Consider the following 19,997-nt stretch of genomic DNA (forward strand, 5'->3'; position numbering starts at 1 on the left):
TTTGTGGTGGACTTGCCCAAATCCTCGGGGATGACAGCCATCTGGGTTGTCGTTGACAGGTTTTCGAAGATGGCGCACTTCGTTCCACTGGTTGGGCTGCCATCGGCCAGACGCCTGTCTGAATTATTTATGCTGCATGTTGTGCGTCTCCACGGGTTGCCACTTGATGTGGTCTCTGACCGCGGATCCCAGTTTGTGGCCAAATTCTGGAGGGCATTTTGTTCCGATCTCCAGATTTCTGTCAGCTTGTCGTCAGGCTACCATCCGCAGTCTAATGGGCAGACTGAAAGGGTGAACCAGTCCTTGGAGCAGTTCCTCAGGTGTTATGTCTCCAAGTGTCAGACTGACTGGGTTGCTCATCTGTCCATGGCGGAGTTTGCCTATAACAACGCAGGTCACTCTGCTACAGGGATCTCTCCCTTCCTTTGTGTGTATGGGCATCATCCTAAGGCCAATTCTTTTGACCCCCTGGACTCCACGCCTGGTGGTTCCTCTGTGGTTTCGGTCCTTAGAGGTATTTGGCGGAAAGTGAAGAAAGCCCTTGTGTCTGTGTCATTAGTGACCAAAAGGGTTTTTGATAAGCGGAAAAGACCCTGCAGCTTCAAATTAGGAGACTTCGTCTGGTTGTCTACCAAGAATTTGAAGTTGAGACAGCCATCTCATAAGTTAGGCCCCCGGTTCATCGGCCCTTATAAGATCACCAGGGTTATCAATCCGGTGGCATTTCAGTTAGATCTGCCCCGTTCTTTGGGTATCAATAAAACATTTCATTGTTCCCTTTTAAAACGGGCGATTAGTAATCCTTCTTCCAGAGGAAGACCTTCCCCTCTTCTGATACGTGGCCAGAGGGAGTTTGTTGTTGAAAGGATTCTTGACTCCAAGATGGTTCGGGGTCGGCTGTCATTTTTGGTGCACTGGAAGGGGTATGGCCTGGAGGAGCGGTCGTGGGTGCGCAGTTGTGATCTTCATGCCCCCAGACTGATACGCTCTTTCTTCTCGCAGTTCCCCGATAAACCCGGTGGTAGGGGTTCTTTGACCCCTTGTCAGAGGGGGGGTACTGTTAGGGTCTCCTGCCCTGTGCTGCCATGTCGTCATGGCAACCGGGAGACAAGTGCTAGCGGAGTAACCTGAGCGCAGCTGATACTCCGGTTCGGGTCTTTTGCTGTGCAGTGGTTACAGGCTCTGTGCACGGCAGGGGATCCGGTGCTGGTTTTTGTGCTCACAGTCTGTGAGGTCTGAGTGGGGTGTGGACAGCACCTGCTTTATAAGGCCTCTTCTCAGGTTAAGCAGATGCTGCTGAATCTTTGTTGGTTAGTCAGTTCCTGAAAGTTAGCCAGTACTGTGTAGCTTTGTAATTGTTGTTGCTTACTGCAAATAGGCCTGGGGATTTGGTACTACACTCTGCCAATCCAGACCTAGCAGTAAGACTGGAGTCAGTCGTTTAGCTTGCTGGGGTTCTTTTACTACTCTGTGAACTTAGCAAGTTTGCGGCTGTATTCTAAGACTTGCCTGCCTAAATCCTGTCTCACTGTGCAAGGTGTCAGGTGTCAGTTTAGTGGCAGTAAGCTGAACCTGTGCACTGCAAGTGAGAATTAGGATTGTGGAGACTCTCCTTGTGTCTATCATTCCATCTCTGACCAAGGAGTTTACTGCCACACCCGTTGGTAACCCTTTAGGGTTTTGCTGTTGCCCTTAGCAACAGCATTTCGGGTTCTCTACGTATTAAAACACAACATCTTGCTTTTCCCATCTGAGCATTACTAATACTAGGGAGACACCCAGTTCCTTAGCCTCTGGGCTTCTCTGTTCACTTTGTGTGTATTTTGTTACCCTATCACCTTCTGTGTACGTAATGTCATATTCCCCAGTCTGTCTGTGAGTTCATTTGTTTTGCATACCTATCCGTTCAGACACCAGTACATTTCTGCAGGCACTGGTGTGCATAACAGTTCAAACACCAGTACATTCCTGCAGGCACTGGAGTGCATAACAGTTCTGACACCAGTACATTCCTGCAGGCACTGGTGTGCATAATAGGAGCTAATGGTGTCCAGTAGCCTAAGAAGCGCAACCTAGCTGTGAACAGGTACGTTTGCTTCTCTCCCCTCGGTCCCACGTAGCAGTGAGTCTGTTGCCAGCAGATCTCACTGAAAATAAAAAACCTAACATTACTTTCTTTACTAGCAGGCTCAGGAAAGCCCACTAGGTGCATCCAGCTCTGGCCGGGCACAGATTCTAACTGAGGTCTGGAGGAGGGGCATAGAGGGAGGAGCCAGTGCACACCAGATAGTACCTAATCTTTCTTTTAGAGTGCCCAGTCTCCTGCGGAGCCCGTCTATTCCCCATGGTCCTTACGTAGTCCCCAGCATCCACTAGGACGTCAGAGAAATTAATTGTACCATCTTGCATAGTGATAGTGCCCACATTAAATTATGCCTGTTTGATAAATGCTTTTCATCTAACATTACTTACATAAATTTCTCTGAGAACATTAAAGTCTTACGGAAAATAAATGTATTTACTGAGAGGTGCTGAACTTTGAGCATCTAGTTTCCATTACAAATGATAGTATAGTAACTGATTTTGAACCAATACTTCACAGACAATTCTCAATCCCGCGGTTGGTCTCCGAGAAAATGGCCGCCGTTGTAAGACAGGAAGAGAAGGTAAACATAGCCTCTCTGCTCTTTGCTCCCGGAAGACTCTGCTGCGGAACATGCCTGCAGATCAGAGCATAGGGGGGCCACTGCTTTTCGTGCGGACACGGGGGCCCCTAACTCCAAGGCGACTCCTGCTCAGTTCCCCCCCAGCGTTGGAGTGGGTGCTCTTGGGGGTCAGGAGTAGGAGGGCGCCATTACCCCGGGGACCACTATTAGTCCGGAGGGGAGAAGTGCTGCCTGAAAGTGGGGCGCTAATTGTGGACACCAGACCCACCTTGCAGGGCATCTTGGGGCCACACACTCGTATTAGCGTTATTGAGCTGAAGGGGTACAACAGTGGGATTGGGGGAGATGGGAGACCCCTGGAGGTGCAGGAAGAAGGGAGACCCCTGGGGGTACAGGAAGAAGGGAGACCCCTGGGGGTGCAGGAAGAGAGGACACCCCTGACGGTGCAGGAAGAGGCAAGAACCCAGGAAGGGCAGAAGGATTTGAGATTCCGAGGAGGGCTCGATGGTGGGAAACCCTTTGGTCTGCAGGAAGAGGGGAGACACCTGGATGTGCAGGAAGATGTGAGACCCCGGGGAGGGCTGGAAGAAGTGAGACCCCGGGAAGGGTTAAAAGATGTGATACCCCAGGTACGGTTGGAAGATGTGAAGCCCCAGGGAGGACTGGAAGAGGGGAGCCTCTGGGGACAAGGAGAAGAAGGGGTCCCCCAGGGTGGGCAGCAAGAGGAGAGATTGGAGGTGAGGCATAAAACAGGGAGAACTCCGGGGGTTCAAGAATGGAGTATGAGATGGGGAAATGGAGACACAAGATGCCAAGGAGGACAGGGGAAGTTGGTAAAGTGCCCACAGGAAGACTCTATACATATAGGGTTGCATGTTGGTGGGGTGGTCGGTGGGTCAGCAGGTGCGGTGAGTTCCGGTGAAACACATTTTCTGGATTTTAGTGTACTTGGGTTGGATATCCACACTCCGCTGGTTTCCAGCTTTGTTCGAGGAACGGGCCCCTTAAGACTCCGTGTGGCTCCTGTTGATGCCGAATCATTGGTTCGGGCAGGAAGACTGCAGGAGGTGGGAGGCCCTTCGGATCGGTGTTCTGCATTGTGGGTGAGCAAAAATCAGCTGCGGGAGCTGGGGCTATTTCACCGTGAGTGGGTGTGGGTGTCTTTACCAGAGGTGGACAGAAGCACAAAAGTAGCAAGGAAAGAGCCAGCTCCAGTGGACGCCTTGGCTGGAGGGAGAAAACATCTAGCTATGATATTGGCTGCGGAGCTGTGGTTGGGGCACCCTCACAAATACAGCCATCTTCTGAGTACCCCGAGCGTGGCAGGAAGAAGTGCCCCCACATATTCTGGCAGCACTGCAGGATGCACTGCAGTCATCTCTGCTGTTCTCAGTTTTAACTTGACAGCTGGAACGAGTTCCGTCAATGAAGTTCTCATAGAGGTGAGACCATATCTCAGGGTTGAAAGTAATGAACTCTGTAGAAATAGTATTGACCATCTCTGGTGTAATGTTCTTTGCTAGTGCCACTATTATGTAATAAAACATACAGAATATCACAGTGTGATGAGGCCTGAGACCCGCATGACCCAACCAAATAAATATACCTCTTTAATTTCTTCATGAGGGTACAACACAATTTTACTGAAGCAACTATGGGGTAATTCCAAGTTGATCGCAGCAAGAAATTTTTTAGCAGTTGGGCAAAACCATGTGCACTGCAGGGGGGGCAGATATAACATTTGCAGAGAGAGTAACATGCCGATATCACTGCACGATATGAACGATCTCGTTCATTAATGAACAAGATAACGTTCATATCGTGCAGTGTGGAGGCACCAGCGATGAACGATGCGCGGCCCCGCGCTCGTTCATCGCTGGTGCTATGTCGGTTGTGCAGCAGGCCAATATGGACGAGATCGTCCATATTTGCCTGCAAGTCTACGGAGCCGGGTGACGGGGGGAGTGAAGAAACTTCACTCCCCCCGTCACTGCCGCCGGGTCGCCCGTCGCCCGTATCGGCGGTCGGGCAGCTCGGCTGCACATCGCCGAGTGTGTAGGGCCTATTAGATTTGGGTGGGTTATTTTGTTTCTGTGCAGGGTAAATACTGGCTGCTTTATTTTTATACTGCAATTTAGATTGCAGATTGAACTCACCACACCCAAATCTAACTCTCTCTGCAAATGTTATATCTGCCTCCCCTGCAGTGCACATGGTTTTGCCCAACTGCTAAAAAAGTTCCTCCTGCGATCAACTTGAAATTACCCCCTATATGTGTTGGCAAACCTTTGTAGTGCATATGGATAACATTATAACCATCCTCAGATATCAGCAGGATCTTCATATAATTGCACATTTTAATTGATGGTTTAGTCTTTGGTAATCCACAAATTGGAGGTATATTCGTGCATGTTGTCAACTGCAAGTATTCCACTAGGTGGTAGTCAGTGACATGCAGTCAGGAGAGGCAGATACTTACCTGTCATACTCCAGAGTTTTGACTATAAAAATGATTAGAGTAATACAAAGAAGTAAGGCTGACCAACGACCATTGATGATTTGAAATCATCGATGGTCTATGACCAATGGTAACTACTTTTACCATCGATGGGGGAGAACCAGATGGTTTCCCACCATCGATGTTAAAGAGCAAACGAATATTTCTCTAACGTCCTAGAGGATGCTGGGACTCTGTAAGGACCATGGGGATAGACGGGCTCCGCAGGAGACATGGGCACTTTAAGAAAGACTTTGGATCTGGGTGTGCACTGGCTCCTCCCTCTATGCTCCTCCTCCAGACCTCAGTTTGATACTGTGCCCAGTGGAGACTGGGTGCTTTCAGGGAACTCTCCTGAGTTTCCTGTAAAAGAAAGTATTTTAGTTAGGTTTTTTATTTTCAGGGAGCCTGCTGGCAACAGACTCCCTGCATCGAGGGACTGAAGAGAGAGAAACAGACCCACTTCTCTGAGTTTCAGGGCTCTGTTTCTTAGGCTACTGGACACCATTAGCTCCAGAGGGATCGGTACGCAGGTCTCACCCTCGCCGTCCGTCCCAGAGCCGCGCCGCCGTCCTCCTCGCAGAGCCGGAAGAGAGAAGCCGGGTGAGTATGTGAGGAAAAGACTTCAGAGGCGGCAGAAGACACCTTGATCTTCATAGAGGTAACGCACAGCAGTGAAGCTGTGCGCCATTGCTCCCATTCACCTCACACACTTCGGTCACTGTAAGGGTGCAGGGCGCAGGGGGGGGGATCCTTGTGCAGCAATAAACACCTCCTGTGGCAAATACACATATATACATGTACAGCTGGGCACTGTACATGTATAAAAAGAGCCCCCGCCATGTTATTAGGAAATTTGAGCGGGACAGAAGCCCGCCGCCGAGGGGGCGGGGCTTCTCCCTCAGCACTCACCAGCGCCATTTTTTCTCCACAGCACCGCTGAGAGAAAGCTCCCCGGACTCTCCCCTGCTTGACACACAGTGAAATAGGGTTTTAAAGTAGAGGGGGGGGGCACATAATTGGCGCATATACATGCTACAAAAGCGCTACTGGGTAAACATTCTGTGTTTTTTCCTGGGTCATATAGAGCTGGGGTGTGTGCTGGCATACTCTCTCTGTCTCTCCAAAGGGCCTGGTGGGGAACCTGTCTTCAGAAAAGAGCTTCCGTGTGTGTGTGTGTGTGTGTGTGTGTGTGTGTGTGTGTGTGGTGTGTCGGTACGCGTGTGTCGAAATGTCTGATGTTGAAGGCTCACCTAAGGAGGAGGGGGAGTGTATGAATGTTAGATCTCTGTCGGCAGCGCCGACACCTGACTGGATGGATATGTGGAATGTTTTAAGTGCTAATGTTAATTTATTGCACAAAAGATTAGACAAAGCTGAAGCTAGGGTACAGTCAGGGAGTTAACCCATGTCTGTCCCAATGTCGCCGGGACCTTCGGGGCCTCAGAAGCGCCCACTATCCCAAATAGTTGACACAGATACCGACACGGATTCATACTCCTGTGTCGACTACGATGATGCAAAATTGCAGCCAAGGGTGGCTAAATGTATTCGATATATGATTATCGCAATTAAAGATGTTTTGCGTATCCCTGACACGAGGGTACACATGTATAAAGGAAAGAAGCCTGAGGTCACCTTTCCATCCTCACATGAGCTGAACGAGTTATGCGAAAAAGCGTGGGAAACTCCAGACAAAAAACTGCAGATTCCCAAAAGGATTTTAACAGCGTATCCTTTCCCGTCACAGGACAGAATACTGTTAACTAGATTGTATATCACAGGTTATACGGTGTGATTGGTGTGGCTGGTATGAATCTTGCCCTTAGATTAACAAAAATCCTTTCTCTATCGTCCTAAGTGGATGCTGGGGTTCCTGAAAGGACCATGGGGAATAGCGGCTCCGCAGGAGACAGGGCACAAAAAAGTAAAGCTTTACTAGGTCAGGTGGTGTGCACTGGCTCCTCCCCCTATGACCCTCCTCCAGACTCCAGTTAGATTTTGTGCCCGAACGAGAAGGGTGCAATCTAGGTGGCTCTCCTAAAGAGCTGCTTAGAGAAAGTTTAGTTTAGGTTTTTTTCTTTACAGTGAGTCCTGCTGGCAACAGGATCACTGCAACGTGGGACTTAGGGGGAAAGTAGTAAACTCACCTGCATGCAGAGTGGATTTGCTGCTTGGTTACTGGACACCATTAGCTCCAGAGGGATCGAACACAGGCCCAGCCGTGGAGTCCGGTCCCGGAGCCGCGCCGCCGACCCCCTTGCAGATGCTGAAGCGTGAAGAGGTCCGGAAACCGGCGGCTGAAGACTCCTCAGTCTTCATAAGGTAGCGCACAGCACTGCAGCTGTGCGCCATTTTCCTCTCAGCACACTTCACTGGGCAGTCACTGAGGGTGCAGAGCGCTGGGGGGGGGCGCTCTGAGAGGCAAATATAAACCTTATACAAGGCTAAAAATACCTCACATATAGCCCATAGGGGCTATATGGAGATATTTAACCCCTGCCTGACTGGAAAAATAGCGGGAGAAGAACCCGCCGAAAAAGGGGCGGGGCCTATCTCCTCAGCACACGGCGCCATTTTCTGTCACAGCTCCGCTGGTCAGAACGGCTCCCAGGTCTCTCCCCTGCACTGCACTACAGAAACAGGGTAAAACAGAGAGGGGGGGCACATTAATGGCTATATATATATATATTAAAGCAGCTATAAGGGAGCACTTAATATAAGGATATCCCTTGTATATATAGCGCTTTGTGGTGTGTGCTGGCAGACTCTCCCTCTGTCTCCCCAAAAGGGCTAGTGGGTCCTGTCTTCATTAGAGCATTCCCTGTGAGTTTGCGGTGTGTGTCGGTACGTGGTGTCGACATGTATGAGGACGATATTGGTGTGGAGGCGGAGCAATTGCCAAATATGCAGATGTCACCCCCCAGGGGGTCGACACCAGAATGGATGCCTTTATTTGTGGAATTACGTGATGGTTTATCTTCCCTTAAACAGTCAGTTGAGGACATGAGGCGGCCGGACAATCAATTAATGCCTGTCCAGGCGCCTCAAACACCGTCAGGGGCTGTAAAACGCCCTTTGCCTCAGTCGGTCGACACAGACCCAGACACGGGCACTGATTCCAGTGACGACGGTAGAAATTCAAACGTATTTTCCAGTAGGGCCACACGTTATATGATTTTGGCAATGAAGGAGACGTTACATTTAGCTGATACTACAGATACCGTAAAACAGGGTATTATGTATGGTGTGAAAAAACTACAAACAGTTTTTCCTGAATCAGAAGAATTAAATGACGTGTGTGATGAAGCGTGGGTTGCTCCTGATAAAAAGTTGATAATTTCAAAAAAGTTATTGGCATTATACCCTTTCCCGCCAGAGGTTAGGGCGCGCTGGGAAACACCCCCTAAGGTGGACAAGGCGCTCACACGCTTATCCAAACAAGTGGCGTTACCCTCTCCTGAGACGGCCGCACTTAAGGATCCATCAGATAGAAAGATGGAAGTTATTCAAAAGAATATATACACACATGCAGGTGTTATACTACGACCAGCTATAGCAACTGCCTGGATGTGCAGTGCTGGAGTAGTTTGGTCAGAATCCCTGATTGAAAATATTGATACCCTAGATAGGGACAATGTTTTACTGTCGTTAGAACAAATAAAGGATGCATTTATCTATATGCGTGATGCACAGAGGGATATTTGCACACTGGCATCTCGGGTGAGTGCTATGTCCATTTCAGCCAGAAGAGCCTTATGGACACGACAGTGGACAGGCGATGCGGATTCAAAACGTCACATGGAGGTTTTGCCGTATAAAGGGGAGGAGTTATTTGGAGTTGGTCTATCAGACTTGGTGGCCACGGCTACTGCCGGGAAATCCACTTTTTTACCTCAAGTCACTCCCCAACAGAGAAAGGCACCGACCTTTCAACCGCAGCCTTTTCGCTCCTACAAAAATAAGAGAGCAAAGGGCTTGTCGTACCTGCCACGAGGCAGAGGAAGAGGGAAGAGACACCAACAGGCAGCTCCTTCCCAGGAACAGAAGCCCTCCCCGGCTCCTGCAAAAACCTCAGCATGACGCTGGGGCCTCTCAAGCGGACTCGGGGACAGTGGGGGGCCGTCTCAAAAATTACAGCGCGCAGTGGGCTCACTCGCAGGTAGACCCCTGGATCCTGCAGATAATATCTCAGGGGTACAGGTTGGAATTAGAGACGGATCCTCCTCATCGTTTCCTGAAGTCTGCCTTACCAACCGTCTCTTCCGAAAGGGAGAGGGTGTTGGAAGCCATTCACAAGCTGTACGCTCAGCAGGTGATAGTCAAAGTACCCCTATTACAACAAGGAAAGGGGTATTATTCCACTCTATTTGTGGTACCGAAGCCGGATGGCTCGGTAAGGCCTATTCTAAATCTGAAGTCCTTGAACCTCTACATAAAAAAGTTCAAGTTCAAGATGGAGTCACTCAGAGCAGTGATAGCGAACCTGGAAGAAGGGGACTTTATGGTATCCTTGGACATCAAGGATGCGTATCTACACGTTCCGATTTACCCCGCACACCAGGGGTACCTCAGGTTCATTGTTCAAAACTGTCACTATCAGTTTCAGACGCTGCCGTTCGGATTGTCCACGGCGCCTCGGGTCTTTACCAAGGTAATGGCCGAGATGATGATTCTTCTTCGAAGAAAAGGCGTATTAGTTATCCCATACTTGGACGATCTCCTAATAAGGGCAAGGTCCAGAGAACAGCTGGAGACAGCTTTAGCACTATCTCAAGAGGTGCTAAGACAACACGGGTGGATTCTGAATATTCCAAAATCCCATTTAATCCCGACAACTCGTCTGCTGTTCCTAGGAATGATTCTGGACACGGTTCAGAAAAAGGTTTTCCTTCCAGAGGAAAAAGCCAAGGAGTTATCCGATCTGGTCAGGAACCTCCTAAAACCAGGAAAAGTGTCAGTACATCAATGCACAAGAGTCCTGGGAAAAATGGTGGCTTCTTACGAAGCAATTCCATTCGGCAGATTCCATGCAAGAATATTCCAAAGGGATCTGTTGGACAAATGGTCAGGGTCGCATCTGCAGATGCACCTGCGAATAACCCTGTCACCAAAGACAAGGGTGTCACTTCTGTGGTGGTTGCAGAAGGCTCACCTATTAGAAGGCCGCAGATTCGGCATTCAGGATTGGATCCTGGTGACCACGGACGCCAGCCTGAGAGGCTGGGGAGCAGTCACACAAGGAAGAAACTTCCAGGGAGTATGGACGAGTCTGGAAAAGTCTCTTCACATAAACATTCTGGAACTAAGAGCAATCTACAATGCTCTAAGCCAGGCGGAACTTCTCCTGCAAGGAAAGCCGGTGTTGATTCAGTCGGACAACATCACGGCGGTCGCCCATGTAAACAGGCAGGGCGGCACAAGAAGCAGGAGTGCAATGGCAGAAGCTGCCAAGATTCTTCGCTGGGCGGAGAATCACGTGATAGCACTGTCAGCAGTGTTCATCCCGGGCGTGGACAACTGGGAAGCAGACTTCCTCAGCAGACACGATCTTCATCCGGGAGAGTGGGGTCTACATCCAGAAGTCTTCAACATGTTAATAGACCGTTGGGAAAGACCAATTGTAGACATGATGGCGTCTCGCCTCAACAAGAAACTGGACAAATATTGCGCCAGGTCAAGAGATCCACAGGCAATAGCTGTGGACGCACTGGTAACTCCTTGGGTGTACCAGTCAGTGTATGTGTTTCCTCCTCTGCCGCTCATACCAAAGGTATTGAAGATCATACGGCAAAGAAGAGTAAGAACAATACTAGTGGTTCCGGATTGGCCGAGAAGGACTTGGTATCCGGAACTTCAAGAGATGCTCACGGACGAACCGTGGCCTCTACCTCTGAGAAGGGACCTGCTACAGCAGGGTCCCTGTCTTTTTCAAGACTTACCGCGGCTGCGTTTGACGGCATGGCGGTTGAACGCCAGATCCTAAAAGGGAAAGGCATTCCAGAAGAAGTCATTCCTACCTTGATTAAGGCACGGAAGGAAGTCACCGTGAAACATTATCACCGCATTTGGCGAAAATATGTAGCGTGGTGCGAGGATCGGAGGGTTCCGACGGAGGAATTCCAACTGGGTCGTTTCCTACATTTCCTGCAATCAGGATTATCTATGGGTCTCAAATTGGGATCCATTAAGGTTCAAATTTCGGCCCTGTCAATATTCTTCCAAAAAGAATTGGCCTCTGTCCCTGAGGTCCAGACTTTTGTCAAGGGAGTACTGCATATACAGCCTCCTGTGGTGCCTCCGGTGGCACCGTGGGATCTAAATGTAGTTTTAGATTTCCTCAAATCCCATTGGTTTGAACCATTGAAAAAGGTGGATTTGAAATATCTCACATTGAAAGTGACTATGTTACTAGCCCTGGCCTCTGCCAGGAGAGTATCTGAATTGGCGGCTTTATCTTATAAAAGTCCTTATCTAATCTTCCATTCGGATAGGGCAGAACTGCGGACTCGTCCGCATTTTCTCCCTAAAGTGGTATCAGCATTTCATCTGAACCAACCTATTGTGGTGCCTGCGGCCACTAGCGACTTGGAGGACTCCAAGTTGTTGGACGTTGTCAGAGCCTTAAAAATATACATTGCAAGGACGGCTGGAGTCAGAAAATCTGACTCGCTGTTTATATTGTATGCACCCAACAAGTTGGGCGCACCTGCTTCTAAGCAGTCGATTGCTCGTTGGATTTGTAACACAATTCAACTTGCACATTCTGTGGCAGGCCTGCCACAGCCTAAAACTGTAAAAGCCCACTCCACAAGGAAGGTGGGCTCATCTTGGGCGGCTGCCCGAGGGGTCTCGGCATTACAACTCTGCCGAGCAGCTACGTGGTCGGGGGAGAACACGTTTGTAAAATTTTACAAATTTGATACCCTGGCAAAGGAGGACCTGGAGTTCTCTCATTCGGTGCTGCAGAGTCATCCGCACTCTCCCGCCCGTTTGGGAGCTTTGGTATAATCCCCATGGTCCTTTCAGGAACCCCAGCATCCACTTAGGACGATAGAGAAAATAAGAATTTACTTACCGATAATTCTATTTCTCGGAGTCCGTAGTGGATGCTGGGCGCCCATCCCAAGTGCGGATTATCTGCAATACTTGTACATAGTTATTGTTAACTAATTCGGGTTATTGTTAAGGAGCCATCTTTAAGAGGCCCTTTCTGTTGTCATACTGTTAACTGGGTTTAGATCACAAGTTGTACGGTGTGATTGGTGTGGCTGGTATGAGTCTTACCCGGGATTCAAAATGCCTCCCTTATTGTGTATGCTCGTCCGGGCACAGTACCTAACTGGAGTCTGGAGGAGGGTCATAGGGGGAGGAGCCAGTGCACACCACCTGACCTAGTAAAGCTTTACTTTTTTGTGCCCTGTCTCCTGCGGAGCCGCTATTCCCCATGGTCCTTTCAGGAACCCCAGCATCCACTACGGACTCCGAGAAATAGAATTATCGGTAAGTAAATTCTTATTTTCCTCGTACTGTCCCTCTCCTCTGGGCACAGTTTCTCTAACTGAGGTCTGGAGGAGGGGCATAGAGGGAGGAGCCAGTGCACACCCAGATCCAAAGTCTTTTTTAAAGTGCCCATGTCTCCTGCGGAGCCCGTCTATCTCCATGGTCCTTACGGAGTCCCAGCATCCTCTACGGACTACGAGGAAAAGATTTACCGGTAGGTTTAAAATCTTTTCTCTATCGTCCTAAGTGGATGCTGGGGTTCCTGAAAGGACCATGGGGAATAGCGGCTCCGCAGGAGACAGGGCACAAAAGTAAAGCTTTTACAGGTCAGGTGGTGTGTACTGGCTCCTCCCCCTATGACCCTCCTCCAGACTCCAGTTAGATTTTTGTGCCCGGCCGAGAAGGGTGCAATTCTAGGTGGCTCTCATAAAGAGCTGCTTAGAGAGTTTAGCTTAGGTTTTTTATTTTACAGTGATTCCTGCTGGCAACAGGATCACTGCAACGAGGGACAGAGGGGAGAAGAAGTGAACTCACCTGCGTGCAGGATGGATTGGCTTCTTGGCTACTGGACATGAAGCTCCAGAGGGACGATCACAGGTACAGCCTGGATGGTCACCGGAGCCACGCCGCCGGCCCCCTCACAGATGCTGAAGCAAGAAGAGGTCCAGAATCGGCGGCTGAAGACTCCTGCAGTCTTCTTAAGGTAGCGCACAGCACTGCAGCTGTGCGCCATTTTCCTCTCAGCACACTTCACACGGCAGTCACTGAGGGTGCAGGGCGCTGGGGGGGGGGCGCCCTGGGAGGCAAATGAAAACCTTTAAAAAGGCTAAAAATACCTCACATATAGCCCCAGAGGCTATATGGAGATATTTACCCCTGCCTAAATGTACTAAATAGTGGGAGACGAGCCCGCCGAAAAAGGGGCGGGGCCTATCTCCTCAGCACACGGCGCCATTTTCTGTCACAGCTCCGCTGGTCAGGAAGGCTCCCAGGTCTCTCCCCTGCACTGCACTACAGAAACAGGGTATAACAGAGAGGGGGGGCAAAATAAATGGCAATATATTAATATAAAAGCAGCTATAAGGGAGCACTTAATCATAAGGCTATCCCTGTCATATATAGCGCTTTTTGGTGTGTGCTGGCAGACTCTCCCTCTGTCTCCCCAAAGGGCTAGTGGGTCCTGTCTTCGTATAGAGCATTCCCTGTGTGTCTGCTGTGTGTCGGTACGTGTGTGTCGACATGTATGAGGACGTTATTGGTGTGGAGGCGGAGCAATTGCCAAATATGAGGATGTCACCTCCTAGGGGGTCGACACCAGAATGGATGCCTTTATTTGTGGAATTACGGGATAGCGTCAACTCGCTTAAGCAGTCGTTTGCCGACATGAGGCGGCCGGACACTCAATTAGTGCCTGTCCAGGCGCCTCAAACACCGTCAGGGGATGTAAAACGCCCCTTGCCTCAGTCGGTCGACACAGACCCAGACACAGGCACTGATTCCGGTGGTGAAGGTGACGAATCAACCGTATTTTCCAGTAGGGCCACACGTTATATGATTTTGGCAATAAAGGAGATGTTACATTTAGCTGATACTACAGGTACCACTAAACAGGGTATTATGTGGGGTGTGAAAAAACTACCAGTAGTTTTTACCGAATCAGAAGAATTAAATGACGTGTGTGATGAAGCGTGGGGTGCCCCGATAAAAAACTGCTAATTTCAAAGAAGTTATTGGCTTTATACCCTTTCCCGCCAGAGGTTAGGGAGCGCTGGGAAACACCTCCTAGGGTGGACAAAGCGCTAACACGCTTATCAAAACAAGTGGCGTTACCCTCTCCTGAGACGGCCGCACTTAAAGATCCATCAGATAGGAGGATGGAAAATATCCAAAAAGGTATATACACACATGCAGGTGTTATAATACGACCAGCTATTGCGACTGCCTGGATGTGCAGTGCTGGGGTAGTTTGGTCAGAGTCCCTGATCGAAAATATTGATACCCTGGACAGGGACAATATTTTACTGTCGTTAGAACAAATAAAGGATGCATTTCTTTATATGCGTGATGCACAGAGAGATATCTGCACACTGGCATCACGGGTAAGTGCTATGTCCATTTCGGCCAGAAGAGCTTTATGGACACGACAGTGGACAGGCGATGCGTAGAGGAGTTATTTGGGGTCGGTCTATCGGATTTGGTGGCCACGGCTACGGCCGGGAAATCCACCTTTCTACCTCAAGTCACTCCCCAACAGAAAAAGGCACCGACCTTTCAACCGCAGCCCTTTCGTTCCTTTAAAAATAAGAGAGCAAAGGGCTATTCATATCTGCCACGAGGCAGAGGACGAGGGAAGAGACAGCAACAGGCAGCTCCTTCCCAGGAACAGAAGCCCTCCCCGGCTTCTACAAAAGCCTCAGCATGACGCTGGGGCTTCGCAAGCGGACTCGGGGGCGGTAGGCGGTCGTCTCAAGAATTACAGCGCGCAGTGGGCTCACTCGCAGGTAAATCCCTGGATCCTGCAGATAATATCTCAGGGGTACAGGTTGAAATTAGAGACAGAGCCACCTCGCCGTTTCCTGAAGTCTGCTTTACCAACGTCCCCCTCAGAAAGGGAGACGGTTTTGGAAGACATTCACAAGCTGTATTCTCAGCAGGTGATAGTCAAGGTACCTCTTCTACAACAAGGGAAGGGGTATTATTCCACTCTTTTTGTGGTACCGAAGCCGGATGGCTCGGTAAGGCCTATTCTAAATCTGAAGTCCTTGAACCTGTACATAAAGAAGTTCAAGTTCAAGATGGAGTCACTCAGAGCAGTGATAGCGAACCTGGAAGAAGGGGACTTTATGGTATCCTTGGACATCAAGGATGCGTATCTCCACGTTCCAATTACCCCTCACACCAGGGGTACCTCAGGTTCGTTGTACAAAACTGTCACTATCAGTTTCAGACGCTGCCGTTTGGTTTGTCCACGGCACCTCGGGTCTTTACAAAGGTAATGGCCGAGATAATATTTCTTCTTCGAAGAAAAGGCGTATTAATTATCCCATACTTGGACGATCTCCTAATAAGGGCAAGGTCCAGAGAACAGCTAGAGATGGGTTTAGCACTATCTCAAGAGGTGCTAAAGCAGCACGGATGGATTCTGAATATTCCAAAATCCCAATTAATGCCGACAACTCGTCTGCTGTTCCTGGGGATGATTCTGGACACAGTTCAGAAAAAGGTTTTTCTTCCCGAAGAAAAAGCCAAGGAGTTATCTGACCTGGTCAGGAACCTCCTAAAACCAGGAAAGGTGTCTGTACATCAATGCACAAGAGTCCTGGGAAAAAATGGTAGCTTCTTACGAAGCAATCCCTTTCGGCAGATTCCATGCAAAGGGATCTGTTGGACAAATGGTCAGGGTCGCATCTTCAGATGCACCTGCGGATAACCCTGTCGCCGAGGACAAGGGTATCCCGTCTGTGGTGGTTGCAGGAGGCTCATCTATTGGAGGGCCGCAGATTCGGCATGCAGGATTGGATCCTGGTGACCACGGATGCCAGCCTGAGAGGCTGGGGAGCAGTCACACAGGGAAGAAATTTCCAGGGAGTGTGGTCGAGCCTGAAAAAGTCTCTTCACATAAGCATTCTGGAACTAAGAGCAATCTACAATGCTCTAAGCCAGGCGGAACCTCTGCTTCAAGGAAGACCGGTGTTGATCCAGTCGGACAACATCACGGCAATCGCCCATGTAAACAGACAGGGCGGCACAAGAAGCAGGAGGGCAATGGCAGAAGCTGCCAGGATCCTTCGCTGGGCGGAGAATCACGTGATAGCACTGTCAGCAGTATTCATCCCGGGCGTGGACAACTGGGAAGCAGAATTCCTCAGCAGACACGACCTTCACCCGGGAGAGTGGGGACTTCATCCAGAAGTTTTCCACATGCTATTAAACCGTTGGGTAAAACCAATGGTGGACATGATGGCGTCTCGCCTCAACAAAACACTGGACAGGTATTGCGCCAGGTCAAGAGATCCGCAGGCAATAGCTGTGGACGCGCTGGTAACACCTTGGGTGTACCAGTCGGTATATGTTTTTCCTCCTCTGCCTCTCATACCAAAGGTATTGAGGATTATACGGCAAAGAGGAGTAAGACTAGTGGCTCCGGATTGGCCAAGAAGGACTTGGTACCCGGAACTTCAAGAGATGGTCACGGACGATCCGTGGCCTCTACTTCTGAGAAGGGACCTGCTTCAGCAGGGTCCTTGTCTTTTTCAAGACTTACCGCGGCTGCGTTTGACGGCATGGCGTTTGAATGCCAGATCCTAAAAGGAAAAGGCATTCCAGAAGAAGTCATTCCTACCTTGATAAAGGCAAGGAAGGAAGTCACCGCGAAGCATTATCGCCGTATTTGGCGAAAATATGTTGCGTGGTGCGAGCAGCGGAGTGCTCCGATGGAGGAATTTCAACTGGGTCGTTTTCCTACATTTCCTGCAATCAGGATTGTCTGTGGGTCTCAAATTGGGATCTATTAAGGTTCAAATTTCGGCCCTATCAATATTCTTCCAAAAAGAATTGGCCTCAGTCCCTGAGGTCCAGATTTTTATCAAAGGAGTACTGCATATACAGCCTCCTGTGGTGCCTAAGGTGGCACCGTGGGATCTAAATGTAGTTTTAGATTTCCTCAAATCCAATTGGTTTGAACCACTAAAGAATGTGGATTTGAAATATCTCACATGGAAAGTGACTATGTTACTGGCCCTGGCTTCGGCCGGGAGAGTATCTGAACTGGCGGCTTTGTTTTATAAAAGCCCTTATTTAATTTTCCATTCGACATAGGGCAGAGCTGCGGACGCGTCCGCATTTTCTCCCTAAGGTGGTATCAGCGTTTCACCTGAACCAGCCTATTGTAGTGCCTGCGGCTACAGACGACTTGAAGGACTCCAAGTTGTTGGACGTTGTCAGAGCCTTAAAAATATACATTTAAAGGACGGCTGGAGTCAGAAAATCTGACTCGCTGTTTATACTGTATGCACCCAACAAGTTGGGTGCACCTGCTTCTAAGCAGTCGATTGCTCGTTGGATTTGTAACAAAATTCAACTTGTACATTCTGTGGCAGGTCTGCCACAGCCTAAATCTGTTAAGGCCCATTCCGCAAGGAAGGTGGGCTCATCTTGGGCGGCTGCCCGAGGGGTCTCGGCATTACAACTCTGCCGAGCAGCTACGTGGTCAGGGGAGAACACGTTTGTAAATTTTTACAAATTTGATACCCTGGCAAAGGAGGACCTGGAGTTCTCTCATTCGGTGCTGCAGAGTCATCCGCACTCTCCCGCCCGTTTGGGAGCTTTGGTATAATCCCCATGGTCCTTTCAGGAACCCCAGCATCCACTTAGGACGATAGAGAAAATAAGAATTTACTTACCGATAATTCTATTTCTCGGAGTCCGTAGTGGATGCTGGGCGCCCATCCCAAGTGCGGATTATCTGCAATACTTGTACATAGTTATTGTTAACTAATTCGGGTTATTGTTTAGGAAGCCATCTTTCAGAGGCTCCTCTGTTATCATACTGTTAACTGGGTTTAGATCACAAGTTGTACGGTGTGATTGGTGTGGCTGGTAGGAGTCTTACCCGGGATTCAAAATCCTCCCTTATTGTGTACGCTCGTCCGGGCACAGTACCTAACTGGAGTCTGGAGGAGGGTCATAGGGGGAGGAGCCAGTACACACCACCTGACCTGTAAAAGCTTTACTTTTGTGCCCTGTCTCCTGCGGAGCCGCTATTCCCCATGGTCCTTTCAGGAACCCCAGCATCCACTACGGACTCCGAGAAATAGAATTATCGGTAAGTAAATTCTTATTATTTTTTCTTTTCCAAGGTGTTGGGATACGGACCCTAGCTCCGCCCCCCCGACACCTGCGAAGCCCCGTCCCCGAACTCTGTTTGGCTTGCAGCTCGTGGTACACTAAAGCAGGGGTGACCATCGGTGGGTGAAACCACCGATGGTTACCTTCCAGATGGTTTCACACCATCAAGGTTTTCCATCAATGGTACCATTGATGGTAAGCATCGATGGATAACCTACCGATGGCCATCCCTACCGATGGCCATCCCTACAAAGAAGATATACAGGGAATGTCAGGGAGAGATCAGGGATGATGCTGTATTTGAGCTCAGCCCCTCCATGTGATAGTCTGCGGCCAATAATACTGCAAAACACAGCACAAGGGGAGGCAGCTATCAGATCTGCCTCACTGAGGGGGGCGTGGCTTGATGCAATGTCAGGTGGCCTGTCCAGGAAGTTCCCCTAGCACACAACCAGGAGCAGCCAACATGATGGAGAAGCTGATGATCAAGTCCTAATTCAGCATGAATTGCAAAGCTGCACGAACGCCTCTACCTGTCAATCAGGCAGAGACGTTCGCAACCCTGTGATGCGATCGCAGGACCCACATTTTCCAACAAGCAGTTTCTATCGAGAAACTGCTTGTTGGATCACATAAGCAATACAACCTGAATTAGGCCCCAAGATAGCTTAAATTCAGGGAGGGAGCTAAAATGCAGGGGGGTCGTATACAAGATCTACAGTGTCTAGGTTGACATGGACAAAAGGTTGACAAGAAATGGTAAAAAAAAATTTTTTGCATTTTTGGCCTTCGCTCGACACAAGGTTACTAAAGGTTATGATATGTGACATTGATAGTCAAGGATGAAAAAAGTCCAAAAACAAGACCCCCACCCCCCAAACAATAAAATGTAGACCATATTAACATGTTGACATTTTTTCAATGTTGGCTTAATGCATGTCGACCATATGGATCCGACCTAGACATTGTCGGCCTACAGTCCAGATCCCATGCAGGAGAACGTGCAGGGGAGTGGCTGCCATATTAGTTACGGGTGGTCAGGGGCAGGTGCACCTGGCGATTAACAACAGTAATAACGAATCGATTCTGATTGGCTGTATGTGAACGCTCCTGTGACACTGAATGCGTTAGTGTCTGTGATGGGTGTGGTATGTTGAGTCTACAATAGAATGTTGACATGGCCAAACTGCCGACATGCTTAGCATGTTTACAGTGACCATGATGGCATTCATCATGTCTACACTGATGACCTGTAGTCATGGTAGCATGTCGACATAATGTCGTTGGTGGACCAGCAGTCAGAAGCTGCAGTGTCTTCTTTGCTGTCATGTGACCAGCAGTTCTGGTGGACACTTGTTCCGAACGGTGTTCCGGGAAGTACACAGGCTCTATCCGTAACCCTAATCTCCAATCCTCCCCCTAGTTCCTAAACCTAACCTCCTCCTGCAGCTTAACCATCCATGCGGCGCCTAACTCTAACTGTC

At 49.3% G+C, this 19,997-nt stretch overlaps 1 protein-coding gene across 1 annotated transcript in view; it reads left to right on the plus strand.

The window, feature by feature from the left end:
* Positions 1-2,680: 2,680 nt before the first annotated feature.
* PEX6 (peroxisomal biogenesis factor 6) overlaps positions 2,681-19,997 on the plus strand; it is a 105,107-nt gene continuing 87,790 nt past the window's right edge. The window contains exon 1 of the mRNA XM_063918743.1: positions 2,681-4,108. Within this exon, the coding sequence (XP_063774813.1) occupies positions 2,717-4,108 (1,392 nt within the window). The 5' untranslated portion in view covers positions 2,681-2,716. The remainder of the gene's footprint in view (positions 4,109-19,997) is intronic.

Source organism: Pseudophryne corroboree, chromosome 4 (assembly GCF_028390025.1).
Source record: "Pseudophryne corroboree isolate aPseCor3 chromosome 4, aPseCor3.hap2, whole genome shotgun sequence".
Classification (NCBI taxonomy): domain Eukaryota; kingdom Metazoa; phylum Chordata; class Amphibia; order Anura; family Myobatrachidae; genus Pseudophryne; species Pseudophryne corroboree.